At 45.7% G+C, this 13,064-nt stretch overlaps 1 protein-coding gene across 3 annotated transcripts; it reads left to right on the forward strand.

Annotated features, from left to right (window-relative positions):
• Positions 1-537: 537 nt before the first annotated feature.
• NCOA4 (nuclear receptor coactivator 4) lies at positions 538-10,699 on the forward strand. 3 transcript variants are annotated; one of them, XM_068687945.1, is made up of 10 exons: positions 538-674; positions 3,609-3,762; positions 4,204-4,344; positions 4,468-4,556; positions 5,034-5,142; positions 5,741-5,812; positions 6,487-6,633; positions 6,849-7,853; positions 8,156-8,245; positions 8,929-10,699. In XM_068687945.1, exons 2-10 carry the CDS (start codon positions 3,622-3,624, stop codon positions 8,932-8,934), a joined length of 1,800 nt encoding a protein of 599 aa, XP_068544046.1. In that variant the 5' UTR covers positions 538-674; positions 3,609-3,621; the 3' UTR covers positions 8,935-10,699. The 3 variants fall into 3 exon arrangements, with proteins under 3 accessions (XP_068544046.1, XP_068544047.1, XP_068544043.1); XM_068687946.1 differs by lacking the exon at positions 538-674 and adding an exon at positions 1,727-1,966 and having other exon boundaries at positions 3,621-3,762; XM_068687942.1 differs by lacking the exon at positions 538-674 and having other exon boundaries at positions 6,490-6,633.
• The last annotated feature ends 2,365 nt before the right edge of the window (positions 10,700-13,064 follow it).

Genomic DNA, 13,064 nt, shown 5'->3' on the forward strand with positions numbered 1-13,064 from the left:
CGTGTGTGGGGCTGCTAGAAGGGGACGAGGTGCAGGCCCCAGGGGCAGACGCTTTCCCGTTTGCCTGCAATGATGCCTTTTCTCTCATTTCTGTGTGCTGTGGGTCCACTGGGGCTGCCCTGTCCCGTCTGTCGGACAGCCCTGGTGCCAGCTCAGCTTAATAAAAGTAAATTATGTTATGGGGTGCTGGACACAGGTGTCAACACAGCTGCTTCCCTCAGATTACAGCCATTATTGAAGGAGGTCTAGTGCCCGGAACATTCTTTTAGAGGCTGTGCATAAGCCCTGTCCCATTTGCAAACAAAATCGTTGTAGCAGCGAGCGTTCCTCAGGTGCGGTGGTGGGGCTGGTGCCGAGGCACAGGGTGCAGAGACCCCGCTCCCTCTTCAGAGGGGGCAGCGGGGCTGAACCCCCCGCCCGTGCTGCCAGGGGCCCAGCGTCCCCTCCCTCCGTGCCGCCGCCCCGTGGGGCTCCGCCTTCGTCCCCTCAGCGGCGCCGCCGCCATTTTGTGTCCCCTCGGCCGCGCGCCCCGCCCGGCGCTGCAGCCGCTCCGCCGCGCCGCCAGGGGGCCGAGCGGGGCGGGGCGGGGCGGGGCGGGGCTCTCGCGAGAGCGGCCCGGGGTCGCCGTTGATCCGCGGCGCCGCCAGCCCGAGGGAGCGCTCCGCGGCCGCACGGTGAGGGACGGGACGGGGGGAGCTCTGCGGGGGGCCGGGGGGCTGCGGGTACCGGCGGGCTCGGGGCTCAGGGGCGGGCTGGGCCGGGAGGCGCTGCGCGGCCGGGGGGCTCGGGCACGGCCCGGCGCTGTCCCCGGGGCCGGGCGGGGGCCGCTCCCCGCCGCGCTGCCCGCACAGGGCCCGGCTCCCAGCCCCGCAGCGCGGCACCGCCCGGCGGAGGCTCCGCACAGGTGGGCGTCTGTGGCGTTGGCGCCGTGCTCGGGACGGCGCTTGTTATTTTTGGATTGAGATGGGAATTTCCGAGACTCGGCTCTTACGCCTGCGGCGCTGCGCTCCCTGACCGCAGCCCCCACGCGCCTGCCCCGGCACGGTCCCGACGGGGAGCTCCTGGTTCGGGGGGGCGGGGGGGGAGCGAAGGGGCCTTGGGGTCAGACAGGGAAACCGCATGAAGCCCGGGCCGTGAGCCCTCGGGAACAGCCCGGCCCTGGCAGCGCAAAGAAATCATTCCGTAGTATAAATAGTCTCTTAAAGGCGAGCTTTGTTCGGGGCAGCCTCCCGGTAAGGGCTCGGGAAGGTCATCTTTTGAGGGTTTGCGCCGTGCATTGGCAGTGGGAAACAAGGATCTCCTCAGCAGCAGCTGGGTGGCTGTGCTGGAAGTGAGGAGCCAGGAAAAGCAGTTCTCTGCCGGCTGTGTGGGAAGAAAGGTTGTCCTCTGCTCCCAGCTGCACTGGGCGTAATTACAGCCTTAGAAAACAATTCCTGGCCAGGAGCGTGAGCTACAAAGAAAATCAAAAGATCCCAAGGCTGAGATTATGCAGAGCATTACGGGGGGTGAAGCTGTCAGCACCAGGTTTAGCCGAAGGGGTTTTGTAATACCAGTGCTCCGCTGAAGTTTTTGGGTACTGAGAAACGGCCAATTTTTTCTCCCTTCCCCTGTAAGGCCAAGTATTTTATGAGCAGCAATTACATTATCTTCAAGCCTTGTTCAGGCGTGTTGTTGTTTTCTAGCCCCAACTTCTCCCCCGATTACGTGCAGGGAGCCGTGCTGCCTTATCAGCCGGTGGGGCTGCCGGCTGCGCCCTGTGCCTCTGGGGCCACTGGTGGTGTTGGGGGCACAGCGGGGCCTCACCGCGTCCCAGGGGACAGGGGAACCAAACTGAGGAGCCAGAGCTGGCTGTCGGCCTCGGCTGGGACCTGCTCGCAGTGAAAGAACGGCCATTTTAGGGGGGCTGCAGCGAGGCTCCGGTGGTGCTGTAGAGAGGCTCGTGCACAACAAAGAGGAAAAAGAGAAAGTATTTTCAGAGATCGTATGGGGACCGCGTGGGAGTTTTTTAAATTTGTCTGTGCCAGGATGAAGTTGCTAATCTACACTGTAAAAACTGAAGCAGCTTGTCTTCAGGCATCCTGCAGAATTCCCCAGTGACATAAATTCAGAAAATGCTTACATAGAAGTGCGGTATACTTTGCTCGGACTTGGCATTTGTAGATACATGCTTAACGTCATTTGCACGACAGCCCTTTAAGTGCATTATTTATGCTGTAAGTAAACAAGGCAATTGCTCTCAGCCTTTCAGACTTTGACTGTGGTTGTTGCACAAAAATATAATAAAAATATATATATATTTTTTTGAGTATACAACACCTTTGAATATATCTCGTGTCATTCTTTTCTTGGCTGGGTATCTCCCTGCCTTTGTGGTAATAATTTTAGATTACTTCTGAGAGCTGGGCTCCCACTTAGGTTTTCCTGCAGGATGTACGTCAGACAGTGGATATGTATTTGGATCGTACAGGTACAGCCATCCAAAACAAGAGGGGCAAGAAACAGCTGTGTTGGTTCACGTTGTATTTTCTTGTTGTATTCATGTTGTAAACTGCAGTTTTTGGATCGCAGTTTGTGCAGTTGTGGAGTTTGGCAGTTGCGGGCTAACTAGCTGCTCAGTAACACGAGCTGTGTGGTCTTGTTGTATTGGAAATACTCTTTGAGTTACCTCCAGTGGGGTGGTGAAATCTGTAAAGTACTTTGATTGATAGATGTAAACCTCTTAATTCTGCTGATGGTTTCCATAGCTGTTATTGCTGAGTTTTAACATTTTAAATGGGGTGTTTTCTATAAATCTTAAGTTCAGAGATACTGTGAAATTCTTCAGAGATCCTGTGAAACTGAACAGGAGAATTGAAACTCTGGGGTAACAAATACCCATTGTTTAGAAAACATGTTTTTAATGGTTCTTCCCATTTTTCGCTTAAAATCTATATTTATTTTTTTCCCTTATTTCCAAAATCCTTACTAGCATAACTTCTTAGAAATTTTGTATCTGAGCCCTGTTGAGGATATGCTGAAGCTAAGAAAGTTACTAAGGCTGTGACCATAACAAAAATAATGGGCAGCCACAGTAAGTTTTGGCCTTTGCAGCTTAGTAAAAAGAGTGGTCTGTGTGTCAGTGCTTGGTTTTTGAGCTGATCAGACTGTAAGAATTTTCTTATTTATGAGGGAATTTAAGGGAGCTGGTTAAATTGCCTGCAGGTGAAAAAAGGATGACTCAAATAGTGGCTGCCCCTTGCCAGGCCATTCTTCCCAGCTCCTGCAGCTCTGCTGAGCCCTGCTCGGATCAGCTCCCGAGTGCTGGAGTCTGCTGGCTAGGCACAAATGCCAGAGGAATGTGAGAAGCTGGGAGGATTGCCTAAGCTCCTGTGGTTGGACCTGTTGTCAAGAATCTGTTGGTTTTCCTGTGGTTGCGTAAATTCCCTGGGTCAAGGCGTTTCAAGAGACCGGTGTCAGTCGCACAGAAAGCTTCAGTTGGTGTAGGGTCTTAGGCTGTTTTGTTCACCTTAATAGCGAAGCAGTGCAGATGGTTCTTCATGTGATGCCCTTCTTCTTCCCTTAAAGAGGAATAGAAACTATTAAGATTTTTTTTTTTGGTCCTATTTTAGGAATACTTTAAGAATGAGTCCACCACAAGATAGAAGTAGAAATTCCTGCAGCAGCGAGCCGCTGGCGAAGTGCCTTCAAGCAAAGAAGGACTTGGAAGCAGCTATATCTGGAATTGTCAAGGCTGAGCAACAGATTAAAGAGAACTGGCGGGAGGTAATTTTTAATTCATTAGAATGCATTAATAACTAATATGACTTTGATGACAGTTTTAATTGCTCTAGAGTACTTTATCATATGATGATGATATGAAATCTCCCTAGAGACAGGCAAGTATCATGGTGTGTAACTTGGGTGTGTTTTTGATAAAGTTACTCCTGTGCTACCAGCTTAGGCACGCAGAATTTTCTGTAGCTGTTGGCTGAAACATCAGAAAAGAGAGAGATTGCAAACAGCCCTGTTATTTGATACTCCTTCAGAGGTAGCCTTGGAACTTGCACTGCCTTGTGAGTCATGTGCTGTGGGCAACTGCGGTTAGCGTTTGAGAAATAAATTGGTACAGAAATACCACTTCTCTGTGGCAAATGTTTTGTAATTAGCACAGTATATGCTTGTTGTGTGACAGATATTCCAGAAGTGGTGCCCGTTGCCTTACAGGTAAAAGCTAAGATTCACAGCCACATAAGTCGCCACCTGGAATGCCTGCGCAGTCGTGAAGTTTGGCTGTTCGAGCAGGTAGACCTCATCCAGCAGCTGAAAGAGGAAGCGTTGCAGCAGCAAGCTCAGCAGCTGTATTGGGTAAGATCTGGCTGCAAATTGATTTTGTTGCACTGGGATTTTTAAACAAATTGTCTCTGCAAGTATTTTCTCCGTTGTAACTTGAGAAGCGAAAGCAGTAATGTGTGTTTTGTCTTTGTGCAGTATTTGGGACAGTTCAATTGCCTTATTCATCAGCTGGAGCGCTCCTACAGTAACGAACTAGCAAACCAGATTTCAGTTTGTCTGGAGAGGTAAATATTGTCTCTGCAAGCTAACACAATTGGTATTTATTTTGACTTATGAATTTAATCCAGTTTGTGATTCTAGGAGAACTAATAATAGATCTAATTCATAATAGTTAGTTCCTAGAAGTAAGATCTTTAGAGCAGTGTGAAGTATGATTCCTCTCATCTTTATCAGATTGAAAAACCCAAAACAGAACCATGAAAAGCAGTGGGCTTGGACGTGCAGACTTTTTCAAATATTAACTGTTGAAATATGAAGGAAAAATTTGTGTTTTGTTGGCTGTTTACTTTCTTCATGGTTTGTGAACAGGCATCTCCCTATTTTTGTGCAAACAGTAAAAATCTTTTAGTTAAGTAGTGCCAAGTCACTTTGGAAACCTTCTTATGAAATAACAGACTAATTTCCCAAAACATGACAGATGACATGTAGAAGGTTGCAATTTTCTTTTTAACATTTCTGTAACTACCATCTTATTCTTTCAGACTGGAGAGTCTTACTCTTAAACCAGAGGAGTCTTCTGTCCTGAATTTTGAGGCTGACACATCCTACCTTCGCCAGGCTATTACCTCATTTGGTTCAATTAAAACAATGGTAAGCATCAAGACTTTTCCTGGACTGCAATACTTCATACACACACAGATATGCATATATATAGGCAGTATTGCAATATATCCCAAGTAGTATTTCCACTTTCAGTCAGAGCTTGAATAAATCTTGTGTAAAAGTCATGTAGTTCTAGCTATGTAATATATACACGGTGGTTTATTAGTTATGCACCTAATTGTGATTTTCACTGAGCTTAGATCTAGTTTTGTATATGTTACTTCAGTATTTTGGCAGAGACAGAGGGAATCATGGTTCCAGCAAGTGAAAAACTAATGATAATATTTTCTTTAGATGTTAATACTTACATTGCAGAAAGCTGTCCGCGATTTATAAATGTTTTGGGATTCTTACGTAAGCAGTGTATCTTCTGTATTATTGGAAATAATTCTCTTAAAAGGCAGTAGAATGGGAGCAGTATTTTTAGAGCAAATCTTTGTGTTTTTTTTTAAATATTGAGAAAGTGATTAGCTACAAAGAGCTGACCGGCTGCAACTGCGCTTTGCTTCTGCTTCATTGTAGAAATCATCCTTGAAACTGGACAAAATTGAGATTTAAATTGAATTTCACTCTTCTTTCCTTATAGCAAACCTCAGAGAGAGAGAATGCTTCTCCCTGGTTCCCAGGGCAGAATTTTCCCCTAGTGAACTGTGAGCAGGTAAGATTAGGACTTGTATCAGTGAACGTTTCACTGTAAGCAATGGTAAAAGGAGAACTCACGCATAGTATGTTAGCTGGCTTGAGAAATGACTTTTGTTCGTTCAGACGTTTGAGCAGCCAGTAGCAGTTGCTGTGGTAAGCATTTGTGATCTGATGTTCTAGCTGCTCCAGGAGCAGACACGCAAGGAGATACATGAATGTGAATTTGGAGTTTGATTGTTAGTCCAAGTATTTTAGCTGAATGTTGTCACATCAGGACTTGGAACTATCCAATGAGGTTTAATCCAGGAGTTCACAGGAAACAGGATGTTGGGCTCTGCTCAGAAACAGTGTCAGTGAAGATTCAGAGGGTAGCAAATTAGTAACAGGAATTGAGGTCAAAAGAAGTGTTATGGCTGGATTATGCATCAGAACTGTGCATTGTAGTTGTCTTTTCCTTTCTTATCATTCCCTCTCTGAATAATCTAGGATCACAAAACAATCCATTGGTGTGATAGCTTGAAGTCATACAGGTGATCGAAGATCTTTTTTTTGTTGTTGTTTTAACTAGAAGGAACTTTGGGTTTTTCTTTTGGTTCAGAAATACTGATGTGAGGTATTGCTCGTTTTGATGTTCACCATCAGTTGCCTCAGCAATTACACACTTCCATAACCAAGAATGCTTTTTACCAGCAGAAAACATTGTGTGGGACAGTGGGTGCCTCGCTTGCTGACTGGTTACTTGGAAGCAGACCTGTGGGTGTTTGCCAGGCTCCATATGTTCCCAGCACCAATCTTGAAGAATGGGTTACCCAGAAATGCGTGTCGGAACCCAGCCAGGTACGCCTTTCATGCACTAATCTAGTTTAACAAAGGGGACAGTGGTTAGAGATGCAGCACGGTGGGAATTAAATCTTCATTAATTCTTTTTACTCTGCCTCATGCTCCAGTAATACGTCTGCACATACCAGAATATTCTATGATAAAATTGTGGCAACACGTACTGAACGTTGTCTTTTAGTGCTAATAAATGCATTTTTATGTGTTTTTACTAGGATTTAAGTTCTCCCAAAGTCTGTTATTTTGAGCAAGCCTGGGGAAATCTGAAAGATTTGGAAAACTGGCTCCTGCAGAATCAACAGCATGATGTTGCTGGGAAGGCAGATTCCCCTGCTTGCAAGGACGCCACCTCTACTTTCAACTCATCCTTTTCCATGGAAAAGGTGGAGGAGTTGGAATGCCTGGAACAAGAAGAGGTGGACCTGTCTGACTGGCTGCTTACGCCTGAGGTGGAAAATGGAAGTAGTGCTTCAGATGAGAAATGGAAGTATGAGTTCAAACCTTTTAGGGAAGAATTTAATATGAATGATTGGCTCCTCAAAGCTGAAACGTGCACCAGTTGTTGTGGCAGCCAGGTCAAAAGCGTGGAAATTGAGAACCTGGGAAACCTGAAGTGCCTGAATGAGCATCTTGACGGAAAGAAATCACCCACTACATCTGCCGTAAACGTTTGGCTTCTTCAGCATCCCCAGGCCCCTTTCAAAGTGGAAGATGTGTGCAAAGCTAATGAGCTATGCACCAGCTTTTCAGAATGCATCTGTGATGAAAACTGTGGAAAAGTGGCTCTATGTAAATGGCTTCTGAAGAAGGAAGGGAAGGATAAAAACGGAGTTCCAGTAAGCCAGAAAGCTGTACCAAACCCTGAGCATGAGAAGACAAAGTCCCTTGCCAGCACCTGGCTTAACCCCTCACAGCAGCTCGCAGGGGAGCCTGTTAGCGTAGAGAAAGTGGATTATTCAGCAGAGATAGCAGAACCATGGAAAGTGCTGCTCGAAAGGCCTCTGACAAGCTGGCTAGCCAAGTCCGAGCACAAAACAGAAAGTGCAGAAGAAAAGGCAAGCAGGGAAAAAGCAAATAGTTTGAAGAATCCTTTTGTAGACCTCTTGGCTCCATTCCACCTCCCCTTGAATGTAAACAGTTGGGTGTTGACTTCCAAGAACCTAGAAAATGCTAACCCACCTCCAGTGGAAGATAAATGGCTCCTACGCAAGAAAGCACAAGTGAGCATGCTCCTAAGTTTTTGCTACTGCTGTGTTTTAAGCTCTTTTAGTGTTTTCAGCAATTATTACTTAAATAATTAAGTAGATGAGGCCAGTGTTTAACATACGGAAAGAATTAATTCTGAAGTGTAAGTAGTAACTAAAATGAAGTTAGTCTGAAATGAGTCTTAAATGAAGAAGGTATTAATCTCAAAGGCTCAGGATTCAGTTTTATTTTCTTTATGAACGCCTGACAGAATTTGAAGAGGCACTAGCATGTCTTTATGTTTAGCTATCCGTAATTAAAGTGATTTCTTTTCCAGGAGTTTGGCCTTCCTACAGTTTGTGACCTTTTTGCCTGTATGAAGCTCAATGGAGATAACGAAAAATGGCTGTATCGCACTCCTTTACAGGTAGGATACACAGAATGAGTACCTGAGCCTAAACATAAATTTGGTACAGAACAGAGGAGGCAGCAGCTTTCATCTTCAGAGATCTATAGAAGTAGTATTTAACAGCATCAAGATCAAAAAAGGACTAGATGTAGAGCTTAGTGACATGGTTTAATGGTGGATTTGGCAGTGCTCGGTTAGACTGGGCTAGCTGATTTAGAGGTCTTTTCCAGCCTAAATGATCTCTGTGGTTCTGTAAAACTTCCTTCCCATGCACCTTCTTAGCAGCTTGGGCCATTCTGTTTTGTTCACTACTCCTCTCTTGATTCCAAGCCAGGACGGGAAGTTGACTAGATCACAATTAAACATTGATATTTGGTGAAATCTTGGTAACTTCTGTTGTAACTAAAACACGTAATTCATCTCTAAATGTCTAGGCGACTTCTTTCTTATTTTGGTAGTGTATTTGCACCTGATACCATGTTTGTCCTCTCTGCCAAGATTAACTCTTAATCGTTGTTCTTAAAAATGACAAAAGGCATTCTTCTTAGCAAGCAGGTGTTATCAACCCCTAAAAGGCAAGATACCGAGTTCTAGAAACTGTTCTAGATTTTTTTCTAGTGTCTTATACGTGCTTTTTCCAGAACTACTGTTTTCTGTGTATCATAGATTGAAAAGAATAATCCTATTTTAAATTTGTTTAGATGTGAAGAACTGGAAGCATTGAAACTGTCCCCTTCCTGCTGATCAATTGCACATCACGCTGAGTGACTGCAGCCAGCTGATTTCTTGTGTTTGTGTTTGGCCATCTGCTTTTTCTTCTAAAATTATAGCAAAAAATATAGGAGTTATGGTGCAGAAGATGCCTCTTTGTTATGATTAATTCTGAAATGTACACCCACTGAGCATAAGCAATCTGACACTATAGAGGTATTAGTAAATTGGTATCTGTTCTGGGACTACATGAATCTTCTTGTAATGGATCATCAATTGAAGTATACTGAAGCCAATGCAAGTATAAAGCAGAATCTCTCTGGTGCTGTCAAATGTCCACCTTTGGCATCAACTTCAGAAATGTTGCATTTACTTTCAGCTGCTACAACTTTGATGTGGGTTGGGTTCCAGCTTACTGGGGTTGTGAGGTAGCTTAGGCTGTCTTTGGAAGCAATTTTTTTTATTGAGCAGTTGTTTACTATAAAGGTTTTGTTTGCATCGTGTATCGCTGTCTCCCAGCTGAGTATGTGTAGTCTAGATTTTGAAAAATACATGAATCTGTGGGACCTGACACAAGACAGGAGACTTGGAAACATAGTTCTAAAAGAAAACTTTCTTGCAACTTTTTGAGCCAGTCAGAGGACAGGGTAGACATGGGTTTGTCAAAGAAATAGGGCAAAGTTGGATTGATGGGCTTTTCTAGAGTATTCACTTTCAAGCATCAGTAGATCCAGAACCTACTGTGTCCCCGGCCTTCAGTAACTATTTGAATTTCCCTGGAACAGCTGTAAAACGAAACGTGTATGTTTCTGCTAGTTTTAAATAATTCAGAATGAACTTCTGTTGACTAAGCCACTGGAAAACAGGCATCTTGGCCACGTGGCGCTTAATGGTAATACTTGGGGAATCAGATGCTTTCTCATCAGATCGATGTTTTAATTGGGAAGCACTAACTCAGCAAACTGTGGATCCCACTGTCTGTTCCACTGTAATGTTGTAGCTGTGGAATTCTATTGTTGTGCATATAAAAGTGGGGTTACAATAATTCTGATCCTTATAGCTGTGGACATATGAACACTATATTTAACCTTTTGAGTCCATAGGAAAAAAAAAGTCAGATGGAAATGTGGATCGCATCTGTCAGTTTGCATGAAAAACTGTGAAGTTTTGTAGTTTCTGGTACAGCTTCCACTCTCTTTACTCCTAATGACTACAGAAAATAGCTCCCCCTCTTCCCCATCACTGAAGCCTGCTTGAAAATAAAAGTGATTTCAATTCTTTGCAATGCTGTAGGAAAGAAACTAGCAAGATCCAACACGTGACCACATTCCTGTCTGATACAACCTGTGTATTTAAGTTCTGAGACGGGTACACTGCACATCTGCAAGTAGACCCCAAAAGGGCTTAACATCAGCGGACCACTAGAGGCTTGTATGTTAATAGTTGGGGCTTGCTCCTGAAAGCAGAAAGATGGTTTTGAAGTTTCTTTTCCCCTTTGAACGTGTCCTTGTTGCTGCACAGGAAGACCGCACTGTGACTAACTCCAATAATAGCCTAATTTGATTAGCAGTTGAACTTACCGAAGTGCAGCCCACCTCCTGTCATTCCTTGTAATCCTCATTGTGTGCTACCTTGTCAGTTTCATTGTAAGCCTTTCAGACTTGGGGTATGTATTCCTTTACTTATTAACTGACTTATCACTAATTGATATTTATGTAAAACATCGATTTAGTCTTTTCCATTAAAAATAATTGCAGCCAAGGTGTGTGATATGGCTTCTTTGTAAGGTGGGTAACAACAGAGCGCCGAGGAGACTCGCCTGGTTAATGGATGCTTGGAGGCTGCCGCAGCAGCGCGCCCATCCCAGAGCAGGGCTCGTGGCTTAGTTCTGTGTGGCCGCTGCCCGCGTGGCCGTGCAGTCGGCTTTCCCAGCCAGGGAGCCCTGGTGCACTCCTGGCAGGCAGCCTCCTGTTGGCCTGCGCTGGGACAGAAGGCCTTGGACACTCAGCTGGTAGGGCTACAGCACCCGGCCTTTATTCAGGAGCTGCAAGAGACAGATTTAGACAGAATGGTGCGTTTGAGTCTTACTGCCCTGAGTATTTAAGGAGGATTTATGGATTTTTTTGTTCTAATGTGTTCCAGTCCTCTTCTGTGGCTGGCAAATATACCTTGTCTGGCTGCCCAGTTGAAAGTTAGTCCTTCTCTAGCTCTTATGCTGTCCTTGTATTTGAATATCAGACTGACATATTTTATTTCTCCTTTGAGGATTTTCTATTCCTTTAAGCTGCTCTGTACCCTGAAGAGAACATTCTTGTGAGACAACACGCAGCTGGGCCTGGCAGCCTTCCAAACAGGATAGCCTGAATTTCATTTGTGGGCGTGTGCACATACACGCACGTTTTTTTCCAGATGTACTAGAGCTAGCCTTAGAAGCAGCTATGTGTGGAACTCCTCAGCATGAAGGCTGAATGTACAGCTTTCAGAGACAAGGCATAAATAGTTCACACAAGACAAAGTAGCAGGAGCAGAGAACACTATTTGTGGCTTCACAAGTATTTGGAGAGGTTTTTGAGTGAGCTGAGAGTATCAGTGATGCCTCCTACTGAGGAAAAGGGGTGCTCCAACACCCAATTCCACAGCTGTTCCAGGTCCATAGGGAGGGAAAGAAACCTCCCCTCCTCCCTTAAGCGTTGCATTTCTGTAACAAATGGAAACTCGAACTAGCTTCTGTGCAAAATAACCCACCCGCTCTGCAACCACATAGTGCCTGGTGGCAAAAGCAGGGAGCAGCAGCTCCGGGGGGGGGGCGGGGACAAGAGCCTGGTCCCAGCCTGCTGCATCCCGGCACCAGGGCTGCTCGAGGGGCATTACGCATGGCTCCTGGAGGGGATGTAAGCCCAATGTTAACGACACCGAGAGCACTGAAACAGGCTCCAGTACCCTCTGGAATCACTGTGGTGCCTGGCATGCATGAGCACCACTGCTCGCAGTCCACAAGGCCCCATTTAAAGCATACCAATTTCCTAACTGTCCTGCTTCACTGAGGAAGTTGAGCTTGCTCGGCCATGCCTAATGATTTTTCAACAACTTCTCCCCAGGTGTAAGAGAACTCACTTGCTGAAAGGGAATAGAGAAAGAGGGGTTTGCCTTGCTCCATTCCTCAGGCTACACAAAAGCAGCTTTACAAAATTCATCCAGTTTTCCCTACACTTGTTACCTTAGACTCCCTCACTTGCTGCCACCGCACGGAACGGTGCCGTAAATCTATCAGAACTCTATCAGCAGAACTTGATGCTGTGACTGGCACAGCAAGCAGATAAAACAGCGCCCTTTGGGACAGCTGAGATTTCTGATGCCCACAGTTCTGTAATTCTCCATGGGAGGACTATGGCTTGCTAACTGAACCCTACATTTGCACCTTGCTTTTACTTCCTTTTACTCCTACTGAACGCAGGTGCGCTTTTGGTCACAGCTTGAAGCAGCAGCAGCTTTACAGTGAGTGGGCACCAGTAAACTGTGAATGCAGCAAGTCCTGTAGATAAAGCACAATGAAGAGATTCCTTACAATGCAGTTTTGCTTTGGAGAGCTTAGAGCCACAAATACAAACAGAAGCTGATGCTACCAGATGGCCACTGCTCTCTCTCCGCTTGATAGCAGTGCTGCACCCAGAGCTCACTTCAAGTGCTCAGCCCCAGAGCCAGCCCCCGGCTGCTGCCATTGCGGTTATGTTTGGTACCTCAAGCTAAGCATCACTGCATGCAAACAGGTTACGAACCAAAGCTTCTAGTGGCCTTAGAAACAAAGCTACTGCAGAAAAACACACAGCTCTGCCCTGAGGCAGGCAGTTCCCAGAAACCTGAGGTGACTGCAGACCAGATAACAAACTAAGCTGCCTCATAGTCAGCCTCACCTTGGGGTTGTGGCACCTTTTAACGCAGAAGCTCATTCCTATGTTATCCACAGTGCAGCTGAAGGAGGAAAGACATCTGCTCCAATTCACCGCTTTCCTATTTCAGCTAGGAGCAGAGAGCTCCTGGGTCACATTTCATTCCTGACAAAGTCTCTAGCAAAAATATGAGATACCTGGCAAAGTTCCAGACACTTAAAAGCAATCCTCCTCCACCA

This window comes from Anas acuta, chromosome 7, assembly GCF_963932015.1.
Source record: "Anas acuta chromosome 7, bAnaAcu1.1, whole genome shotgun sequence".
In the NCBI taxonomy this organism is placed as follows: Eukaryota; Metazoa; Chordata; class Aves; order Anseriformes; family Anatidae; genus Anas; species Anas acuta.

Bases quoted from the DNA above. Each gene is read 5' to 3' on its own strand.
- NCOA4 (XM_068687945.1), top strand. From the start codon at position 3,622: ATGAGTCCACCACAAGATAGAAGTAGAAATTCCTGCAGCAGCGAGCCG. The intron at 4,345-4,467 runs GTAAGATCTGGC...GTCTTTGTGCAG, and splicing joins AAGCTCAGCAGCTGTATTGG to TATTTGGGACAGTTCAATTG. The intron at 5,813-6,486 runs GTAAGATTAGGA...GCTTTTTACCAG, and splicing joins CCCTAGTGAACTGTGAGCAG to CAGAAAACATTGTGTGGGAC.